General features: G+C 41.8%; 1 protein-coding gene across 1 annotated transcript; it reads left to right on the forward strand.

Annotated features, from left to right (window-relative positions):
* The first annotated feature begins 1,377 nt into the window (after positions 1 to 1,377).
* Positions 1,378 to 18,976, forward strand: ALDH5A1 (aldehyde dehydrogenase 5 family member A1). Its single transcript, XM_032799546.2, has 10 exons — positions 1,378 to 1,421; positions 4,516 to 4,599; positions 5,202 to 5,372; positions 6,105 to 6,221; positions 6,713 to 6,856; positions 7,830 to 7,973; positions 10,434 to 10,592; positions 12,801 to 12,970; positions 15,792 to 15,850; positions 16,047 to 18,976. The coding sequence occupies exons 2-10, from the start codon at positions 4,552 to 4,554 to the stop codon at positions 16,250 to 16,252; spliced, it is 1,218 nt and encodes a 405-aa protein (XP_032655437.1). The 5' UTR covers positions 1,378 to 1,421; positions 4,516 to 4,551; the 3' UTR covers positions 16,253 to 18,976.
* Positions 18,977 to 22,415: the final 3,439 nt, after the last annotated feature.

Below are 22,415 nucleotides of genomic sequence, written 5' to 3' on the forward strand. Positions count from 1 at the left end.
AGTGGGGTCCTGAAGGGATTAGTTCTGGATACGTTTCTTTTCAATATCTTCAACGATTTAGACAATGGCTTAGAGAGTACACTTATAAAGTTTGTGGATGATACCAAGCTGGGAGGGGTTGCAAGTGCTTTGGAGGATAGGGTTAAAATTCAAAAAGATCTTGGCAAACTGGAGAAATGGTTTGAAGTACATAGGATGAAAGTCAATAAGGACAAATGCAAAGTACTCCATTTAAGAAGGAACAAACAGCTGCATGCATACAAAATAGGAAATGCCTTCCTGGAATACTGCGGAAAGGGATCTGGGGGTCATAGTGGCTCAGAAGAAAAATATGAGTCAACAGTGTAACGCTGCTGCAAAAAAAGGGAACATAATTCTGGGATGTATTTGCAGGAGTGTTGTAAGCAAGACAGGAGAAGTAATTGTTCTGCTCTATTCTGTGCTAATTAGGCCGCAACTGGAGTGTTGTGTCCAGTTCTGGGGACCACATTTCACGAAAGATGTGGACAAACTGGAAAAAATCCAGAGAAGAGCAACAAACGTGATTAAAGGTCTAGAAAACATGACCTATGAGGGAAGACAGAAACATGATAACCGTTTTCAAGTACATAAAATGTTGTTACAAGGAAGAGGGAGAATTGTTCTCCTTAATCTCTGAGGATAGAACAAGAAGCAAAGGGCTTAAATTGAAACAAGAGAGGTTTAGGTTGGACATTAGGAAAAACTTCCTAACTGTCCAGGTGGCTAAGCCCTGGAAAGAAGTCCCTAGGGAAGGGAATTTCCATCAATGGAGGTTTTTAAGAGCTGGTTGGACATCATGTGTCAGGAATGGTCTAGATAAGACTTAGACCTGCCATGAGTGCAGGGGACAAACTGCTATCTAGGCACTTGCTATATGAGGTAGCAGTTTTTTACATTAGTAGTTGCTTACACCCCATTGCATACCGTAACTGTTACAGGAACCACAGGGCCAGGCCTGCCGACTGGGGAGCAGCTGGTGATCCGGGCCTGGCTTCCGCAGGCTCGGGGGCTCCCGGACTGTGCCGCACCCAGCCTCGGGGCCCACCGCTGCAGAGCGCCGGGCTGTCAGCAGAGCCCCGCCCGGCCCCTCGCTCCCCGCCCGGCCTGCTGCTCGGCGCCATGGCACCTGGCGGTCCCCCGGACCCCGCTGCCTGCGGGCGGCCAGCGCCTGCTCCCGCCCCGCTCCGCGCAGCGGCTCCGGCCGGCCCGCGCGGCTGCCCGGCTCCTGGTGCGCTCGGGCGGTTCGTGGAGGCAGCTGGGTGCAGGCGGCCGCCGCCTTCCCTGCTGGACCCGGCCAGCGGCGCCGAGCTGGGCAGGTGGCGGACTGCGGCGTGGCCGAGCCCGGGCCGCCGTGAGAGCCGCATGGGAGGCCGGACCCGGCTGGGCGCGCCCCCGCCAAGGTGAGAGCCCGGGGAGGCGAGGGGGGCGGGGCCCGCCTGGCCAGGAGGACGAGCCAGCCCATGTAGCAAGGATCCTAGGGGGTCTCAGGGGCAGGGGGTTCCTGCTGCAGCCGGGCCCCCTGGGCGAGCGGGCACGGCAGGGCCTCGGCAGAGTGTGATTTGCGCTCAGGGGCGCCCAGAGCAGCCGCGTCTGAGGCTGGACTCTGCAGTAGAACTAGGCCGGCTGTCCCTGTAGGCAGAGCCTCGTGCAGCGTTGGGGCCTGCCTGGAAATGCTGCATGGAGGGACTGCGCTCAAATAAAGAGCTACAGCGGCCTTGATTCAGCTGCCTCTGTTCTTGTGGTGGTGTATTTAATCCGTACTTCGCCTAGCAGCGCTGTGGGGCTGGGACTGGTGCTTGCAGCAGCACGCGGGCCAGGGAGTTCTGACAGGCCTCTATGTACTGCCTCTTATAGTCTGTCAATATGAAATACAGAAGGAGGGTTAGTGGAGGCTGTTAGTAGGTGTGCTTTAATTAAAAACGGGCTTGAAGGCACAGGTCACCTTACACATACTTAGAACAGTGGTTCTCAACCAGGAGTAAAGGTACACATCTGGGCTAAGCATAACTCATCTAGTTATTTGCCTAGGAAGTCAGTACAGATTAAATTTCATACAATGACTTGTTATACAGATCTATATATTATACACTGAAGTGTAAGTACAATATTTATTTCTAATAGCTTTATTTTATACTATATGGTAAAAATTAGAAGTGAGCAATTTTTTCAGTTAAGTGTGCTGTGACATTGTATTTTATTAGGCTGGCAAGCGATTAAAAACTAATTGCGATTAATTGTGCAATAAAAATAATCACAATTTATTGTGCAACTAACACATGTTTTAACAATTATAGATCCATTTAAATATTTTTGGATGTTTTCTACATTTTTCAAATATATGATTTCAGTCAACACAGAAACAAAGATGTACAGTGCTCACTAATATTTCTTTTTTATTACAAATATTTGCACTCTAAACAATCAAAAGAAAATATATTTATCATTCATCCAACACAAGTACTTAGTGCAGTTCTCTTTTTGATGACCAGTTGAACTTAGAAATGTAGGATTATGTACAAAAAATAACTGCAATCAAAACCAAAACTATGTAAAACTTTAGACCCTACAAGTCCACTCAGTCCTATTTCATGTTCAGCCAATTGCTTGGACAAACAAGTTTGTTTACATTTGCAAGAGCTAATGCTGCCCACTTCTTGTTTACAATGTCACCTGAAAGTGAGAACAGGCATTCGTATGGCACTGTTGTAACCAGCATTGCAAGATATTTACGTTCCAGATGTGCTAAAGATTCATATGTCCCTTCATGTTCAACCACCATTCCAGAGGACTTGCGTCCATGTTGATGATGAGTTCTGCTAGATAACAATCCAAAGCAGGGCTGACTGATCCATGTTCATTTTCATCGTCTTAGTCATGCCACCAGCAGAAGGTTGAGTCTCTTTTTTGGTGGTTCAGTTTCTGTAGTTTCCACATCGGAGTGTTGCTCTTTTAAGATTCTGAAAGCATGCTCCACACCTAGTTCCTCTCAGATTTTGGAAGGCACTTCAGATTCTTAAACCTCCAGTCGAGTGCTATAGCTATCTTTAGAAATCTCACATTGGTCCCTTCTTCGTGTTTTGTGAAATCTGCTGCAAAAATATTCTTAAAATGAACAACATGTGCTGGGTCATCATCCAAGACTACTATAACATGAAATGTAGGGCAGAATGCAGGTGAAACAGAGTCGGAGACATACAATTCCCCCCCGAGGAGTTCAGTCACAAATTTAATTAAACCATTATTTTTTTAAACGAGCATCATCAGCATGGAAGTATGTCCTCTGGAATAGTGGCTGAGGCATGAAGAGATATACAAATGTTTAGCATATCTGGCACGTAAATACCTTGCAATGCTAGCTACAAAAGTCCCATGCCAACTCCTGTTGTCACTTTGTGGTGACATTGTAAATAAGAAGTGGACAGCATTATCTCCCATAAACGTAAAGAAACTTGTTTGTCTTAGCAACTAGCTGCACAAAAAATAGATCTGAGTGGACTTGTAGGGTCTAAAGTTTTACCTTGTTTTGGGTTTGAATGCAGTTATATAACAAAAACAATCCCTACATTTGTAAGTTCACTTTCGAGTAAAGAGATTGCACTACTTGTATGAGGTGAATTGAAAAATACTATTTCTTTTATCATTTTTACAGTGCAAATATTTGTAATCAAAAATATAAAGTGAGCACTGTACACTTCGTATTCTGTGTTGTGACTGAAATCAATATATTTGAAAATGTAGAAAAACATCCAAAAATATTTAATAAATTTCAAATGGTATTCTATTGTTTAATAGTGCAATTAAAACTGTGATTAATCACAATTAATTTTTTGAGTTAATTACGTGAGTTAACTGCAATTAATCAGCCCTAATTTTTATATCTGATTTTGTAATGTAAGTAAGTAGTTTTTAAGTGAACTGAAACTTGGGGTACACAAGACAAATCAGACTTCTGAAGAGGTACAGTAGTCTGGAAAGACTGAGAGCCACTGCTTTAGAAAAAATGATTTTTTTTTTTTTAAAAGCATGTTCTACTATTTTCATTAACTGTTTTCTAAGCAAGTAGTTCTTTACCTACATCTAAAGCATGTGAAACTGGATGCCTCAAGAAATTGAGGCCAAGGGCTTATTAGTTTCAAAAGAGGTAGACCTGTACACAGTGGGGAGAATATATATATATATATACACATACACACACACACACACATAAACATTCATGCCTGAGGATATAATCTACCAATTAACTTGAGGAAGAAACTTCCATTCTGGAAAGATTTTCCTCTGAAGCACCTGGTGCTGTCAGAGACAAGTTACTGGCATCACTAGTCCTCCAATACAATTTTGAATTCATGTCATCCTTGCTCAGTTACCTTTTTTCTGTTTGAACAGCACACATTCGCTTATACGTAAAGTATGAAGTTAATTCAGTATAGTAACATTTTTATCTATGTTTAAAACAATGGCAGCTTTGCTAAAATATTTTTTTTCCTTGCCCAGGAGAGAAGTGCGTTGCTTCGCAAATGGTATAGTTTGATGATGGAGAATAAAGATGACCTTGCTAAGATAATAACAGCAGAGAATGTGAGTTTTACATGTAAAAATGTACTGATTTCAGCATCTTTCAGGCCTCTTTGCCAGCAAAGGACCCCTTTGACAACAAAGGATCTTATCCTGAGTGGTAGTATGCACCCACAACTCCCAGTCCTCAAGCAAGAAAGATACATTAGCTATAGAATTTACCATGTAGGGCCTGATTTAAAAAGCCTGTTGAAGTAATGGAAAGATTCCTATAAATCCTTAGCCCAGACTCTGTCCGAAATATATGTAACCTGGAATCAAAGTGCCATTTGCGGTGCCTAGCACAATGATGAGGGCTCCTAAGTGCCATGGTTATATACCTCTTCCTCGATATAACGCTGTCCTCGGGAGCCAAAAAATCTTACTGCGTTACAAGTGAACCCGCGTTATATTGAACTTGCTTTGATCCACCAGAGTGCGCAGTCCGCCCCCACCCCCCGGAGCACTGCTTTACTGCATTATATCCAAATTCGTGTTCTATCGGGTGGCATTGTATCGAGGTACAGGTATACAAATAATAATAAGAGTAAAAATAATGACCTACATGACTTTCTTCAATCACTTTGGTCTATTTGAAGTATTTCTGCATTGTGATTTAATCATAGGGGAAGCCTCTGAAAGAGGCACAAGGTGAAGTTCTTTATTCTGCCTCCTTCCTGGAATGGTTTGCAGAAGAAGCTCGTCGCATTTATGGTGACATCATTCCACCTTCTGTGAAAGATAGAAGGCTCTTGGTGCTGAAACAGGCTGTTGGAGTGACAGCCATTATCACCCCTGTAAGTGCAGCTGGATCTGTCAGACTGATTAAGGATTAATTTAGGGCTTTCGGCTCAGCTCTGAGAATGGGGGAAGCAGAGACCGCCACTGCCCAGGAGAAACCCCCACTGAATCTCCTTCCCTCCACAAAAAAGAAGGGCCTTTTTCTGCTCCCAACTCATTTGTTCTGGCTGTGCTATGCATCCCTGCATGGCCACGTAGGACAGAGCACAGGCTCTGGATAAGATATGAGAAAGTTACAGCACTGGTCTGGATGTGTTTCTTCATTGAGTTACGTATCATGAGACAAATAATGGCTTCTTCATACTGAAAATACATGTCATGTTTTTGGTTTTCATGTTCCTAGGGGTACGCATTTGTTTCCTCATGTCTTTTTTTCTCCACTTCTCTTAGCAGTAGGTGCCTCCCAAAAGATTGACGTTTTTGAGTTAGTATAGACAGTACCAGTTTCTCACTGATATAGAAATCTCTCTGCCATTTAATTACTAGAATTTTTAGAGCATAAAATAATTGGTAGTGGCATTATATACACGGTCTTTTATAAAGGCTACGTCTTCACCCCTTTTCAGTTTTTGAAAAGTGTTTAATTGAGAAAGTAAAGCAAACTCTCATTCTTATGTAAGGTTTGTTTTGATTCTTGCTAGAAGTTGCAAAAATAGCCAGTTATTTGGGAATAGAGGGAAGTATGCAGCGTTACTGATTTTTGATTGTATATTTCTCTCTCCACCTAGTGGAATTTCCCCAGCGCTATGATTACACGAAAAGTTGGTGCAGCTCTGGCAGCAGGCTGTACTGTGGTGGTGAAGCCTGCAGAAGACACACCATTATCAGCATTAGCACTTGCTGAGGTGAGCTTTTGCGCTGGTATTACACTGGCAATGGACTGTAGCAATCTGTAAACAGGAAGTGAAGTGGCATTCAACCATAACTCTTGGCCACAATCTCACACAGAGAGAGTACAACTTTATTCTGTTAAGCAGGTGGTTTAGATTTAATAGTTACCTTTAAAATAAATAAAAACATTGGAATATATTATGGGCATAGTACAAGTATCTTCCAGCATTGGCCTAGCTTTGCAAAAGACAGGTTTAACTTTGAATATCTTTGCTTTACTTGATGTCGGCAACAGCCTATTTGTGTGTAAATAGCAATGCCAACATGTAATGTTTATGGGGCCCAATACTGGGAGGTGCTGAGCACCCTCAGCTCTCATTGACTCAGTGCTTATGTCTTCAGAGCAAATTTACAAATACATGTATGAATATAAAAATATTACCTAACTGATCCATATACAAAGTATATAATTTTGTAACTGCATATTCACTGTTTCTCATTGCAGCTTGCAAACCAGGCTGGAATTCCAGCAGGAGTATATAATGTTGTCCCTTGTTCCCAAAAACAAACCCCAGCTGTGGGGGAGGCTCTGTGCACTGATCCTTTGGTAGCAAAAATATCTTTTACTGGCTCCACTGCTACAGGAAAGGTACATGACAAGACAGTGAATGTTTGAAGGGTTTTTATTGAAAAGCAAGGGGAAATGTTTTGAGGAGAGAAATGTGTATATAGAACATTTTTCCTTTGGGGTGGTTCTTCCTCACACTGCAACAAACTCTTTTCCCTTCTGGCTGTTGAGGGCTTCATGCAAATCCCTGATCCTGTTAAGTACTTTTCCTTGAATTGTGGTCCATTTAATCTGGTATCTGTTGGCTTTTTAGAGCAGTGGTAATGTGCATCATTGCAGTTTGTAACATGATGAAGAGCAGTTACTCAGGAAAGTTCAGCTCCAGAAACTGCTGTTTCAGGTTATATGATGACTTGACTCTAATGGGAACGTTAGAATGTGCTGCTCAGTAATAAAGTGTATTACTGAAAGAGGGGAGGGGTTAATGAGGTGAAACCTTTACTTAAGGCTAGATTCTACTCCCTTTACTCTGCAAGTAGTCTCATGGAAATCAGTAGGACTATTTGAGGATTAAGATACTAGTGTGTGGGTTAACATGGGTTAAGATTCCCCTTAACAAGGAAGGGGCATTTTCTAAAATGGTCTGAGGAGGAATGGGATGACAGCGAGAAGAGGAAAATTTTAAACTGGATATTAGGAGAAAAATCTTAACAGCAAGTTTTATTAAACTGTGGAATGATCTTGCAAGGGAAAGTAGAAGAAGCTCTTCCTTGAGTTCTAGTTAAATAAAGGCTGGACAAAGTAATTGGATGAAATCTTAGCTCTATTAATGTCAATGGGAGTTTTTCCACTGGAGACTTCAATGTAGGATGGGATTGCCTGCTTTGGCAAGGGAATGGAAAAGAGGGACTATTGGCTCTGTGGTGAGCTTGTAAGTTCATTATGGGAGGTCACCCCCCACCAGAGTTAGTTCCCCCTGCCTCTAAATTCTGATTCATTAGTGAACTGATTACTTACACACTTATCCTGTTTGGTGTCTGCTGCATACGTGTAGGTACTGCTGCATCATGCTGCTGGCACCGTAAAGCGGGTTTCCATGGAGCTCGGGGGACATGCTCCATTTATAGTGTTTGACAGCGCTGATGTGGACCGAGCTGTTGCAGGAGCTCTGGCTTCTAAATACAGAAACTCGGGGCAGGTGAGAGAATTTTTTTTTTTACCTTGCCTATTTCACCTTTTGGAGCATGAAAGAGCCATATTTTTTGTGATTAAGCTATTTTTGCCTAACTTTATTTGCTTGTAAAGGAAAGCTGCTGGATTTACAGCCCTAGACATCAAAGTCCTCTATCCACTGAACAGATAAAGCACAGATAGCGGCATTATCATGGCAACGCAGATCAGTCATTACCTATAGTAATGAGAAGATGAGTCTACAATGCCAGTTTAGTGGCCTATGTGCTGAAACTGCCAACAAGGGTATCAGTTGCAGATGATTTTGTCATATGGACATTTCATAGGCAGTAAACCCACATGAATTCCTGAAGAGTGGGAACAGAGTTAAGACAACTCTCAGGCCATTAAAGTAGACACTACAAAGTGTATTTAGCTCTGTTTTAAATTAGTAGCTCATAGGTTTTAGGCAACCAAACCTGTTTGTAAGGATGTGCACCTAATCCTGTATTCCTTGTGCCCCTAGGATGCCCAGTGGAGTTAGTGGTGTGCAAGCAACGCAGGAGACGTCATTTTCAGTAGTGACACGTCCCCATATCCCTTTTCCTGGAGCCAGTAACTTCTCTGTCCCCTATCTTAATGACAAACCTGAAATCCAGCCTCTGTTCTGGCACCAGCTGCCCCTTGTTCAGTTGTGTGTAATCAAACTTGCATTGGAACTGAGGGCTGTTCAAAACCCCTTTCCCAGAGGATTGAACTGTGTTGTAGCTTAAAATACAGATAATTGAATAAGGTACATGCAGGCCCAAGACAGAGGCTTCAGTGGCAGCCACTAGCCTGAATACCAGTCACAAGTCTCGAGTGCCAATGGTTAGGAACCACGCTTGTAACCAAGTCAGGTCCCATACCTGAGTTAGACATATACAAAATGGAAATGAGGGAAGGATGAGCAATAGCACATGGTGAAAGTGTTTAACCAGATGGAAAAGTTTTTAAAATCAAGTTCACTATCCTTAACCATTCAGTATCTGTGCATATGTATTCTGGGTTAGTTTATAAATGGTACAAACAGTTTAAGATAAAGAGGTGGAAATAATTCCTCCTTTAGGTGTCAAGATTCAGTGTTTCTCCCCAGACACAGTTGCTATCATTAGCACCTAAAACAGAGCAGGGACAGCTCACTAAATTGGTTTAGAGCCAATCCTGGGGTCATCTTAGTCAAGCGGGAAAAAAACAACCAACCCCTCCCTCGTTCTGCACTCTCTACATTGCTTTAAGTGTTAATTATATTGGCAGCATCTCGGGAAAAACAGTGAATGGTGTTGTGTGCCCAGGTTGAGTTTGCAAGGCTGGCAGTTCAAAAACGCTTCTCTGCTTATATATGGAGCACATTTGATTATGAAAATAGTTTAGAGACAAACAAATATGGCAAAAATCTATCTGCCATTTTTAGAGTTACTTTTCAGAGTAGTTGGCACTTACATTGGAGTTCAGTGCGCTTGGCACCATTAAAGACAGTAGTTGTTTTGAGGTGCACACTGCCTAGAAGATGTGGAGAAGGCACATGACTGGTGTGGGTTAGTAGTCATTGACCTTGCAGAAGAAGCAAGTTTTAGGTGAATTTTGAAAGGGGCCTGATTAGCATGAAATAATTTCACTAGTCAAAGTGAGGGGACAGCATGAGAGAAAATGCAAAGACTAACCTGGGAGAAGGAAATGAGTAAAGTAATGAGGCTGGAATCCTTGTTAGACAAAAAGTGGTGAATGGGGACATGACAGCATGAAACAAGAATCGAGATATGAAACAAGACAGAGCCATGTAGGATCTTATATGCAAGGGTAAGGAATTTAGACTTGATGTAGAAAGTTACCAAAGGGATTCAAAGGGGGATAATGCAGTCTGACCTGCAAAGGAACATTATTTTAGCAGTTATGTGTTGGAGAACATCAAGTAAGAGGTTGTAGTAATTAAGGTAGCAGGAGAGGAGGGTGTGGACAGAACAAAGGGTCAGAGTGAACAGGTGTTCTTCCCCCCAACCTACAAATCCAACTTGTAAAATGCAGACTCTCCTTCATGTGGGATTTGGCTATCTTAACAAAGACAACAATAATAAGATAACAGAAATGTCAGCTCCTATCTTGGCTTAGATGTGGAGTCTGCTACTTAACCCACATCCTGTATCCTTTGATTAGAGAATAACTCCCACTGCACCTCCCTGGTATCCTGGTAGATACATGTATCAGAGAATCAGCAGTACTCACTTAACCTTTTCCTAGCAGGATCCACGCTTGCTAACAGGGTGGGGTGTTTCAGGGAAACACTTCAAGTTTGTTATTGTTTGATTTTCAGAGTGTTGTAATGAGAGAAGGACAAACCTTGGTAACAGCCTATATGGGTAAAGAGAAGGCATGGAAGGAATTGTAATGATAATCAGTTACTGTGCTGTAAAAAGTGGAAAAAGCACTAAGCTTTGTTTTTTGTTTTCAGACATGTGTTTGCACAAACCGTTTTTTGGTGCAAAAAGGGATCCACGATGCATTTGTGGAAAAATTTGCCAAAGCTATTGAAAGAGAGCTACGTGTAGGAAATGGATTTGATGAAGGAACTACCCAGGGGCCATTAATTAATGAAAAAGCAGTGGGAAAGGTATGTGTATATGTGTGTATACGTATGCTGATTTCACTTTTGAAATTGTAATTTATATTTTTAGGAAGTATTAAACACATTGTATACTCAGTTTTGTCTAATATCTGTTTTGTAAGACTACCACTGCCACTGTACCTGGAATGGTCCCTTACAAGATATGCTATTTACTTACGCTAAACAATCTGTTCCACCTTGCATTTTGCTCTGTTGCTGAGAGCACCTTTCCCAGATCTCAAGAAGAGCTTTGTAACAAAAGATATTACCTCTCCCACCTTGTCTCTCTGTATTTGCAGAAAGTATTCTCTCCTCAAAGTCCACAATGATATGAACAGGAGTAATTACAGCCATAATTGCCTTTTTAAACTAGGAAAAGAAAAGGGAATAATCTGCCATGAGCAAACCTTTCTTCCTAATTATATTCTGATTGGTATTTTTCTGGAGAACATTTGCAAAAGCTTAATAGACTGTGGGAGTTGTATTGGGTGTATTCATGTCTCTAGGTAGCATGACGAAGTTTTTGTTTTGAACAGTCTGTTTTTGTGTATAAAAACAAAGCAGAAAAACAAATTTAGGCTCAAATTAAGGCTAAAACTATTGGGGGCTCTGAATGTGGAGGGACTTTTAATTTTGTTCTGCATTTGTACTAGGTATTTTCCTAAAGAAAGGTGCATTCTCATTTATATAAGTAGTTGAAGAATCTGAATAAATGTATGTTAAGTGGCATTGAGGAGGAGTGGCATTGCATTTATTTATTAGATGATGATTTGTTATTCCTAATTTGTGTGAAGGTGCTTCAGCCCACTAGGTGCCTATCAGCATCTTTAGGTGCCTAAATGTCTTTGAAAATCTGGCCCCATCTCCTTCAAATTTTTAGAATTAGTAGAGTTCATCTTCTCCCATATGGTTTTTTTTTGTCTTATTGTTCATAGACTGGAAGAGGAACACAAGCTTTCCAATTTTTTCAACTCCCAGTTGGTTTCTTAATTTGGATGAACTAATCCAAAGGAAGAAAATATATTCTCTGCCCCAGCTGGCTAAACTGAATCCAAAAGTAAAATAAAGGAAAAAGACTTTCTGTATAACAGCAACTGAAAGTACTTGTATTAGGAAAAATGTCAATACACCATTCACTCTGTTGTAAAGATTGAAATAATATAGCTATTTAATGCACCATATGACATTGACATATTTATAAAGCTTGAATTGACCCCAATTCTGTTTACATTTTAAAAAGTAGTACTCTTTAACTTATAAAAATTTGCAGATGACTCACTCATATAAAGTAGGTTTTTTTAATTCATCTTTTTAAATGATTTGAATAGATTGTAGTAAGTTTAGGCCTTACCGTAGGTTACCATAAATCAAATTGAATTTTAAGGTCTTGTTTTTAAAAATAAAAATCTGATTTAAATTTTTAAAAAATCCATTTTTTAAAAAGAAATCATCTGTTTTTATCCACCCTGGCTGGTGTTCATAGAAGTTTGTTTAAAGTGTGTTCTGTCCATGTCAGAGTATAGATGGAGATATGGTCTCTCCACTCCTATCTTGAAGACTTGCTATTGTGGGCTAGTCTACACTGGCAGTGCTTTAACGTGGCTTGTGTAGTCATGGCAGAGCTTCCCAGCGCTCTAAAAAAACCATCTCCATGAGGGGCGCAGCTCCCAGCGCTGGAGCACTATCTGCACTGGCGCTTTTCACACCCTTGAGTGAGGAAGTTGCAGTGCCATAAATTGCTATTGTAGACAAGCCCTGAGACAGGATAGTTTTCTTCTGTCAATAGGTAAGCACTACATGGTCCTTTGTATCTCTCTCTGACGACGCTGACCATGAATGTGTGGCCCTGAACCTGCAAAGATTTACACGTGTGCTTAACATTATATGCTGCCATTATTTCCCTTCACTTCAGCAGGACTAATAAACCTCCGTTAAGTTAAGCATGTGTGTAAATCTTTACTGAATTGCAGTCCTGCATTGCAAGTGATCCTGGTGTGTAAATCTAAAATTCAGGTTAAGTTCAGGAAGAGAGATGAAAATTCAGCAAAAAGGGAAGTTTTAAGCAGTGCCTCAGTCCTCTAAATAAGGTGTAGCATAAACTCCTTTTGTCTAATGCCCTGTTTAATTTTGGGGAGTCTTGTGTATTCAAGAAAAAGTAGAGCAAACCTTTACCCTAAATGCTAGCTTGAGTATCTCTCATTTTGCTCATCTCAGGTGGAGAGACACATTAGCGATGCGGTTTCTCAAGGAGCATCCATTGTGACAGGAGGGAAACGACACAGCTTTGGAAAGAATTTCTTTGAGCCTACTCTGCTCAGCAATGTCACAACAAACATGCTTTGCATGCAAGAAGAGACATTTGGTCCCTTAGCACCAGTTATCAAGTAAGATAATCCATTCTTCAGATTAACACAGAGAGAGTTTAGTAAACTTCAAAAAAAGTATTTATTTCATGTGAATAATTATACAATCTGCATTATTATTATACAGATTTTATTTAGGTCTTTTAGGCTTCTGGTGAGATTAACTCACTCTCTTTCTCTCTCTGATTTTATTTTTTTGTAAAATGGCACCTGCAGTTTAACGAAGGAGGATAACAGTAAAGACCATCAATTTTCATGCTGCTTTAAGGGACTTGAGAGCTTTTGCATTTTGTCACATGACCTAATAGTTCTATGTTTCTCTGATCCAAAGTACACTTGGGACAATTTTCCCTGTCTTGCAGTCTTTTTCTCTGAGGTCTTTCTCCCACGGGCGCCCCCCACCCCCCCCAGTATGATTGAACCTGGTAGGACTCAGTAGGGGGGAGATTTAATAATCTCTCTCAATAGTGAAGTCTTGTCTAGACAAGGAGGTGAATGGCGTGTTTAAACCACATTAGTTGATAAGTATTAACACATTTTAAAATTTCATGTAACTCAAGAGAAATGGCAAAAGCACCCTGGCTTGAGACTGAAAATTAAATAATAAACACTAGAAGTATACCAAGGAGAACAAACCTACATTCACTTTGTTCCATTGGCAGTAAGGTGGCTTCTCAGGGTTTGGCTACACTTGCAGGTATGCAGTGCTGGGAGTTACAGCTCTCTTTGTACAGCTGTGTAGGGAAAGCGCTGCAGTGTGGCAACACTGACAGGTACCAGCGCTGCAGTGTGGCCACATTTGCAGCATTTGCAGCGCTGTTGGGAGTGGTGCATTATGGGCAGCTATCCCACAGAGCACCTCGTCCCATTTTGGCGCCGTGGGTTGTGGAAAGGGGGCGGAGGGTGCGGGTCATTCTGCTTCCTGTCCTACACACCCATGCATGCATCGCTTCAACTATCCCCAGTAATCTCTTGTTTTTCCGTCCACGTTGCACGCCAATTTGACTCTCTCACGATTTCTTGTGCAAGCGTGATTCTGTGGGAAATGGAGCCCCGAAACTGCTTGAGGAGTATGCTATGAGTCTCACCAGCACATCATGTTGGCATTGAGCTTTCCTTAAGATCCAAAGTGATGAGGAGTACAACGATGGAATAGCAAGTCGCCTGACCGTAATACACTAAAGTGCTTCTGGCATTCAGAATGCTCAGACCGTGGAACGCCGCTTTTGGGCTCGGGAACAAGCACTGAGTGTGGGATCACATTGTAGGAATCTGGGATGACGAGCACAGTGACTGCTGAACTTTCAGATGAGAAAAGCCACTTTCATGGGACTTCGTGTGAGGCTTGCCACCCACCTGTGGCGCAAGGACATGAGATTGAGAACTGCCACTGCTGTGAGAAGTGGGTGGGTATTGCAACTGGAAGCTGGCAACTCAGACAGCTACCCGATCGGATCGGGAACCAGTTTGGAGTGGGAAAGTCCGACGTATGGAATCGTGTTGAAATGCAAGTTTGCAAGGCCATTAGTCGCATCACTGCTAAGAAGAACCGTGACTCTGGGAACGTGCAGGACATTCTGGATGGCTTTGCACAAATGGTTTCCCTAACGTGTGGAGGGAGCTAGATGGGATGCATATTCCTATCTGGCACCACCCCACCTGCATCTGAGTACGTTAATTGAGGATTTTTTCTCTATGGTTCCAGCGCTTGTGGATCACCGTGGGTGTTTTCATTGACATCACACCAGGCTGGCCTGGAACAGGTGCAATGATGCACACGTCTTTCGCGAACACTGGCGTATTCAGGAAGCTGCAGATGGACTTTTCCCAGACAAGAAGATCAACAGTAGGGACGTCGAAATGCACTGTTGTGATCCTGGTGACCCCGCTTACCTGTTAAGCCTTGCTCATGAACTGTATACGGCGAAGATTGCAGGAGCAACGGACCGTTAAACTACAAGCTGAGGCTGGTGCCGATGACTGTGAAGTGTGCTTTTGGGCCGTTTTAAAAGGGCGCTGGCAAATCTCTGTATGGGAAAGCTGGACTTGGGGGAAAGCAGCATCCCGGGTTATAATCCGCGTGCTGTACCTCCATATATATTTGTTGAAGGGAAAGGTGAGATTCCGTCAGGCATGGACCTCTGAGGTCAACGCTTGGAGGCTGAATTGTACAGCCAGAGAGCAGGGCTACTAGAAGAAGGCCCACACAGGGCGCAGATAGGGATGGCCTTGAAGGGAGGAAATTGAGGCTGAAAACCAACAGTAATGTGTGGAGCGCAGCTGGGACTGCACAACTTCCTCCCCCAAACACTGACATGAGGTTCGAAACAACTCGCCATGCTCCATGCTGGGGCTCATTTGGCAATGTGGAGGACCATGGGTCACCTAGAAAGATTCACTGAATTGCACTCCACACTGGCTGAAAAAACAGGAAGGGGATTTTTAAACTTCGCCAAGGGCTTAAAGGGTGGGTCACCTGAGGCCAGGGCAGTAGAGTTCGAACTGATGAGCAGAGTGGCTGAACAGGCATTCTGGGATACCTCCGAATACCTCTGGAGGCCAATAACTGTGCTTTTGGTGGCCACACTGGCGGAGCAGCGCTGCATCACTGGCGCTGCAGTCGTTATTCCCCAGGCCAAGGTGGAGTACAGCCAGTGCTGTAGCCAAGGAGATACAGCGCTGTATGTGCCTTGCAGGTGTGGACGGTGAGTGAGTTGCAGCACTGTAAAGCCACCACCAGCGCTGCAACTCTCCAGTGTAGCCAAGCCCTCAGTATCCAGAGAACAGGAAGGCAGTATGTTGATTGCAGATCTCACTGGTATATGTTTCTTTATATTGGCAGGTTTGATACTGAAGCAGAAGCTGTTGCTATAGCAAATTCAGCCAGTGTGGGTTTAGCAGGTAAGGTCTCCCTTTTCAGACAGATACACCACTCTGCAGCTACAACCTTGAGCTTAGTGTTGTAATTGCATGAGATGAAGAATTTCATTTTGATTATTTCTGTTTGCTAATAAGCATCTTCCCGAAAACCTTCTGCTGCCATGGCCTTTTGACTTTTGTTCTATTTTAACAATATATTTTTACATTCATGTGGCAGGATATTTCTATTCTCAAGACCCAGCCCAGATCTGGAGAGTTGCAGAGCAGCTGGAGGTTGGAATGGTTGGTGTTAATGAAGGAATCGTGTCCTCAGTGGAGTGCCCTTTCGGAGGCGTGAAACAATCTGGCTTGGGACGAGAAGGTTCAAAATATGGTATTGATGAGTACCTAGAAATAAAGTATGTCTGTTTTGGAGGCTTATAATAATTTGCAAAAATTGTACAAATCCACAAAGGCCTGGAAAACAATGGCCTGATTCAAGTGGACTGTCTGTATATTAATATGGCTGTTATCCTCTTCAAATCCAAGTAACGCTGTTGTGTGAGTAAATGTAGAGAGAGGTGTTTCATGTAGCTCTGTGCTGACACTTGTAAAACACAAATATTACTAGTTGCATAGATCTAGTTAATACCCAATAGTTGGATGACAGTGCCTCTTAGCTGGTGGTGGTGGGAGGGAGGGGGCAGGGAGCAATAGCTTCTGTTATTTGGGTTACTCTTATGTAAACACGAAGAATTTGGAGATTTGAGCATAAAGAAGATCATAATTCCTGTTCTGGAGGACACAGGCAATCCCTCTCAGCCGTCTCTCCTAATATTCATGCATCTGTGTAGGGAGTGGAGAGGGGTGGGGAGTGTAGCCTGTCCTTTATGGTTTTGTGCCAAATACGCACTTAATTCTCAGCTTGCTAAGGCTGTTATATAACTTTTTCAAACTGCTTACTTTTATTACACTTTGCAGGAGAACTTGGTGCTTGTGAAGGGGAAGAATTAGTAGTAATGGCTGGAGCCAGGCATTCTTACAGGCTAGTGCGCAGCTGTGTTGGTATGCATCACTGCTAATGGCATCACTACTTGCTGTTGCAGCTTTGGCCCTCTCCAGAGCAGGCATCTTAACTTCTGCCTAAGAGCTTAGTAGTTTGAGGAACAGATACACAACCTGTGCTACCACATAAACAAGGGCTGTAAGTCGCAGTAGTCTGTATAAACTGGTTGCACAATGAATCGGTGGAGCTTGGGGGATGGCTAGCTTAGTGTATGGCAGAGGAAGGCGAGGACTGTATGCATGTTGCAGGGATATTCTGCTGAGCTGTTGGGGGTAGGGGGCAAGATTTATGTAAATGAGCTCCACATGACAATACAAATGCATTCATTCCCCTGTGCAAGACCAGTATGACGCCATCTGGAACAGGTAAGAGGATGGTCATCAACATAAATGTTGCCAACTAACTTTTTCAAGGAGTGCTTTCCTCCCACTCCTTCAAAGAGCCACTTTAGCTTGCTCAGCTACAGATCCTCAGCAGGCTGTACTGCTCCTGCAGCTTTGTGCCTTAAATGCTGACAGGCCCTGGATTGGGCTCCTTGTCACATGGGCAGATGTCCATTGCGGAGTGGAACAAAACCCCAAACTCATCTAACTTATAACCTACTAAGGATTGTATAGGTCTTCAGAGGTAGACTTCGTATGTCATCCCCTTAGTCCAAGTAGCCTCAAATGAAAGCATCATTAAAAGGTGATGTAAAAGTTCCTTAATGTGAAGCAAATAATGGTGCATTAACATTATTTTGACTTAAAATAAGCACTTTATTCACCAAACTAAACTTCCTCAGAAGATCCTATAGAAAATTTTAAACTGGCTTTTCAGAGGCTGGGAAGTAGAAGTTGTGTGTTTTCATTTTTTGGCTAACTGCTGTTTAGCCAGACTTTTACATTTAATTACAGAATGAAAGTGAGCTGGCCGCTCTCTCTAGATGAATGTACCCTGTCAAATAGGCAAAGGTATTCAATTAAACCAAGGTAGGGGGAAATTATTTTTGGACTGATACTTAGGATTAACAGAAAACAGAGCCTTCTCAAGCGCACATAGAGTAGTGTTGATTGCTACTCAACATTTTAAATGTTTAGATGATTATTGTATTACACTGGGTGTGGCTGGAGCTCATTCCTTACTGTCTATGTAAAATGCATGAGTGCACTGTGCTGAGGTGATGCCACAAACAGAGTTTGGAAAGGACACTCGTTGCCCTTACAGAAGTCCCTAATGCAATACATATAAAATGAAGGCCCTGAGCTTTATCAACTGCAGTGTGTGCTTTTGCAGTTAATAAGGAGACAACAGATGTGCCTGTTTATATTAACCACTTTTTAAACTCTTGCCGATGAGCATACATAGCACCCTGATTTGAGAGCGTTGTGTTTTGGCATATATGACAGTAGGGCAGCTAGAACAAGGTATTTTACTCATCCATTTCTTATTTAGTAGAGAGTGCTGCACAAAAATACAGCCAGTACTTGCTGCATCCAAAAGTACAATACCTTAAATACAGCAAGCACACAGGCAATTTAATAAGTACCTTAGACAGGTGGACCCATCTGTCATTTCAGCCAGGCACTCAAATTGCACTGCTCTGACTGGTTGCCTCCATGTCAGATGCAACACTGTTGGTTGTCTTAAAATCTTGGTGTCTTGTTTTGAGGCTGGATTTTCTTCTCTGAATAGAATTAAATAAAACATGAGTAAATTTTTACTCTTTCCCCAGCATAAGATATCTTTAAACTGTGTCTGACAACAGGAAGCACAAACCTTTTGTTACATAACTGTAACAGTATCTTAGCTTAACTTTAAAAAAAAATTTGTCAAGTTTTCCTCCATGCCTGTACTCCAGTGCTTGAATATGTATGGTTGTCTAGGTAATGTCTACATCAAAGAGCACAAATAGATCTTTCTTACAAATGTTGTACTCATAAAAAAACTGTGATCCTTTAACAAAAGACATACTTGAAATATTACATTTTAGTTTGTGTATGATTAGTTTGTCATTGTCTAGCTTTTTTCTAATGTAATGTGTATGGGTGTTCAGATCACGCATACTACTTAGCAAAGAAACTGAACTGTTTTCAAATAAATATCTAACACCTGTGAAAGCATTGGATAGTGTGAGTATTCACTTTTTCTGTGTTAAATTGATAGTTAATTAGGCTGTTATTTAATAGTCAATTGCTGTTTAAGTCCAGGTTCCATAGATTTGCATTAGTTTTCATTTATTTCAGATAAGCCAAACAATGGAAGAAATGCATGCTAGGTACATTCAACAGAGGCTGTTTTGTAAGTGTCAGAGTTTAGACCACCACACGGCAAACTCTTGAATTTATCAAACAGTTACATCTCACTTCAAAAGGCAACGATTTGCATATTTGTCTTTCATCTGAGCATCTTCAAGCATTCTACAAATACTAGGTAATAAAGATTCTCAATAGCCTGGGTGGTTAGGGACTAATAATACATCAAGCATTCTTCAGTCAGGATGGTGGACCTGTCACAAGAGTTTACACCCAGTAGCTTTTTAAGTCTGCATTGTTTTTTCTCCCCAGCAGGCACAAGAACATTTCTGACCACCCTAGGAATGCTTTTTCAGTAAGTTACTTTAAGTAACGCATTTCCCCATCAACATGCTGCCTTAACCAACTTAGTTCAGTTGAGCAAAATAAGTGAAGGAGGCTCTTGATCCTAAGGCTTCCCAGAAAGTTGGTCCTGCAGAGGCAATAAAAAGTGCATTGCCATATTGTGTGGCACAGCATGATTATAGTAGTAGACGCAGCTGTAGAAGTTAATGTGTAAAATTTGCCTGGTATCTGTCAGAACTCGAATTCTGCTTGGAGAAAGTAGCTAGCATGTTACACTGCACTTTGATTTGACAGTGATGTGTACAAGTCTAACAACTGTCTTACAGGAGCCAAGTAGCTTGCACTCTGCTGCATATTCACTTCCTAAGGAAAACTTGGAAAATCTGCCCTCTTCATAGAGACATATTTCAGTTTCTACAATTTAGTTTTGTGAAACTTGTCAATGGGCTTGTCTGCTAGGGTACCAGTTTGAAATAACAGGTAAGTGTCTTCATCCTATCATGCAGGTGTTCCATGTAGGAAATTTTGCAATCCTGTGAATAGGGAACTCTCAGTAATCAGTGACTTGGCACTAGGATAGCCTTCCATCTTATAATGACCATTTTCATTTGGGGTAGCCCTAGGGAAATGACTTTGGCCCTAACCCTACAATTTGATGACATAAGGTACATTCTGTTTTTCCCTCTGCTGAGATGTCGGGCAGACAAACTTCATGGAGAATTAAGTATGGCATATACAACTCTGAGGCTAAAGTTGAGCTGTTATCTGTACCATCTCCTATACAAGACCCCTTTTCCTAGGAAACTTTGAGGCAGCATTTGTCTCCAAGTGACTGGATCAGGTCATGCTGTCTTGATCACCTGAACATATTCCTACCTGAAAGTACAATACAGAGTGAAACTATGACTGTAAAAGTAGTTCCTTCTGACTCGGCAGTTCTGTTCCCAGGGTGTATTCAGCATCATAACTGGCAGCTGTAGTGATAGATGAAAAGAGTGGGGGATTTATTTACTCCTTTTAGTACTAGAGACACAGCATCTATGGGGAAGCTGTGGTCTTGTTCCTTTCTTTTTATCATCAGAATTTTAATTAAAAGTTACAGCTATAGGATCAAATGCAACCCTGTGGAAGACAATTAACTGCACGTGTATCCTCTTGAAAACAATGGAGATGCACTTGTGTAAATGAAGGCAGAACATAGCCAATGGCATGTGGAAAAGGAGAGCAAGACTTGGTTTTTACATCTCAGACTGAGCTTGCACAGCTGGCAATTAGGACATTTTACTTAAACAAATACAATCTGTAACTGAGGCAAAAAATAGGGAATCTTATGTTTTCATTGTTTAACAAAGTCACTTTTCGATGCTAGGATGGACAAAACTTGTTGCAGCTGGCCCTAGTGCAGAACTCCTGGCTGAGCTGGAAATGCCTAGTATATGAAGAAATGGAGAAGCAGGATTATGCTTGCTTAAGTGTTATACAGTTCTGAAGGCTACAGGCCGTGCCACTATACAGAACACTTAAGAATCATAACTACTCCGTCCTCTTACCTGTAGCAAGGCATGAAGCTGTCATTTGTACCCACATGTCCAGGGGGATGGCTGGGGCTATTCCCTTTATCTGAAAAGGGCACTCTGTTATAACAATACTTTGCTCATGAAAAAGAAAGCAGATTTTATTTAAACAGCTAGTAAAACATTTTGATTTGAAGTGTCTGTCAGTTTTATTAAAGATGTTAAACACTCTGAACCTCCACCTGAAAAAAATGCTCAGTCTCACAAAATGAAATCTTTGACTTCAATTAACTGAAAACTTTCAAACATTTCATTGTTGGGTTAACTCAAAACATTCCCCTCCCCCAATTTTTATGTAGTTGCTAGCAAACCAACAAAATCAGTTATTTGCACAGTTCTAGTATAGACAGCCCCTCTCTGAGAGCTGCAATCATCATTTGAGTTTCTGGCCTCTTTGTCCTCTTCAATATACTGAACTCATTCCTACTTATATTTTCCTTGCCACTCAGCGCAAAGGGTCAAAAACAATTAAATTAATTCTTATGGTTTGGCGTATGAGCAGAAAAGCTAAAGCAGGTAATTGTTTTTACTATACTGCTCTGACCTCAGAATTGAACGTCAGATACAGAAGAATGCAACATCCACAAGGACACGTGACTGAGCCTCACAGAAGGAAAGACAGATCTTTATTAGGAAGGCTACATAAATATAATAGTATCACTTCAGAAATGGTTCCAGTTATAATATATTATCATTTGCAATATATAACATTTTCTAGAGAGATTCCTATTAGAAAGTCTGCAATAGCTCACCCACACACAGGGCACTATGCTTCTGTATAGAGGCAAAGTACTGACTTGTGGCTGAGCTGAACTTAATTCACTGCCTATACTACAGGGAAATGTATTTTCATTTAAAGTACTATCAGTTTAAAACCCTTGGACTTTTTTCCCCCTTGCTACACCTGGATCTGACACTGAGCTGTGTCTAGAATCTTAAGTACAACTCTCCCTTATGCTTTAGGACCTCCCTTCCCCACTTTCTTATCCCATTTGCCCTTCTCCTAGAAGGATGCTCACCATTCATCTCTGTTTCTCAAGCCAATCTTTCATAAATTGTCCAGCAGGTGACAGTTATTTTCTCTGCACCATCGCCACCCCAAACTCAAGGTCACTATAACTTATTCCATTATCATCAACGTAGCAAAGACCAAAACCCACACTCGTTATACAGGCAATACACCCACAAACTTTGACAGGAATTTTACTTAAATGGGGGGCCTGAAAGTTTTGGCCTGTGATTGTTTGAAGAAGGCCAGAGCTGTCTGACGAATGTTAAGCTCTAGCATTTTTGAGCTGCTTTCAGGTTTGAAGGAGTAGAATAAAGAATGGAGAGAATACACACTGTGCTGTTAAATCCTTTGCACGTGTCCCCCTGCATGAGCATGT

Source organism: Chelonoidis abingdonii, chromosome 2 (genome assembly GCF_003597395.2).
Source record: "Chelonoidis abingdonii isolate Lonesome George chromosome 2, CheloAbing_2.0, whole genome shotgun sequence".
NCBI classification, from domain to species: domain Eukaryota; kingdom Metazoa; phylum Chordata; order Testudines; family Testudinidae; genus Chelonoidis; species Chelonoidis abingdonii.

What these genes read in the sequence shown, in the direction of transcription:
- ALDH5A1 (XM_032799546.2), top strand. Translation starts at nt 4,552, where the DNA reads ATGATGGAGAATAAAGATGACCTTGCTAAGATAATAACAGCAGAGAAT. An exon ending in AATACAGAAACTCGGGGCAG is followed by an intron (nt 7,974 to 10,433) that starts GTGAGAGAATTT and finishes TTTTGTTTTCAG; the next exon opens with ACATGTGTTTGCACAAACCG. An exon ending in AGCCAGTGTGGGTTTAGCAG is followed by an intron (nt 15,851 to 16,046) that starts GTAAGGTCTCCC and finishes TTCATGTGGCAG; the next exon opens with GATATTTCTATTCTCAAGAC.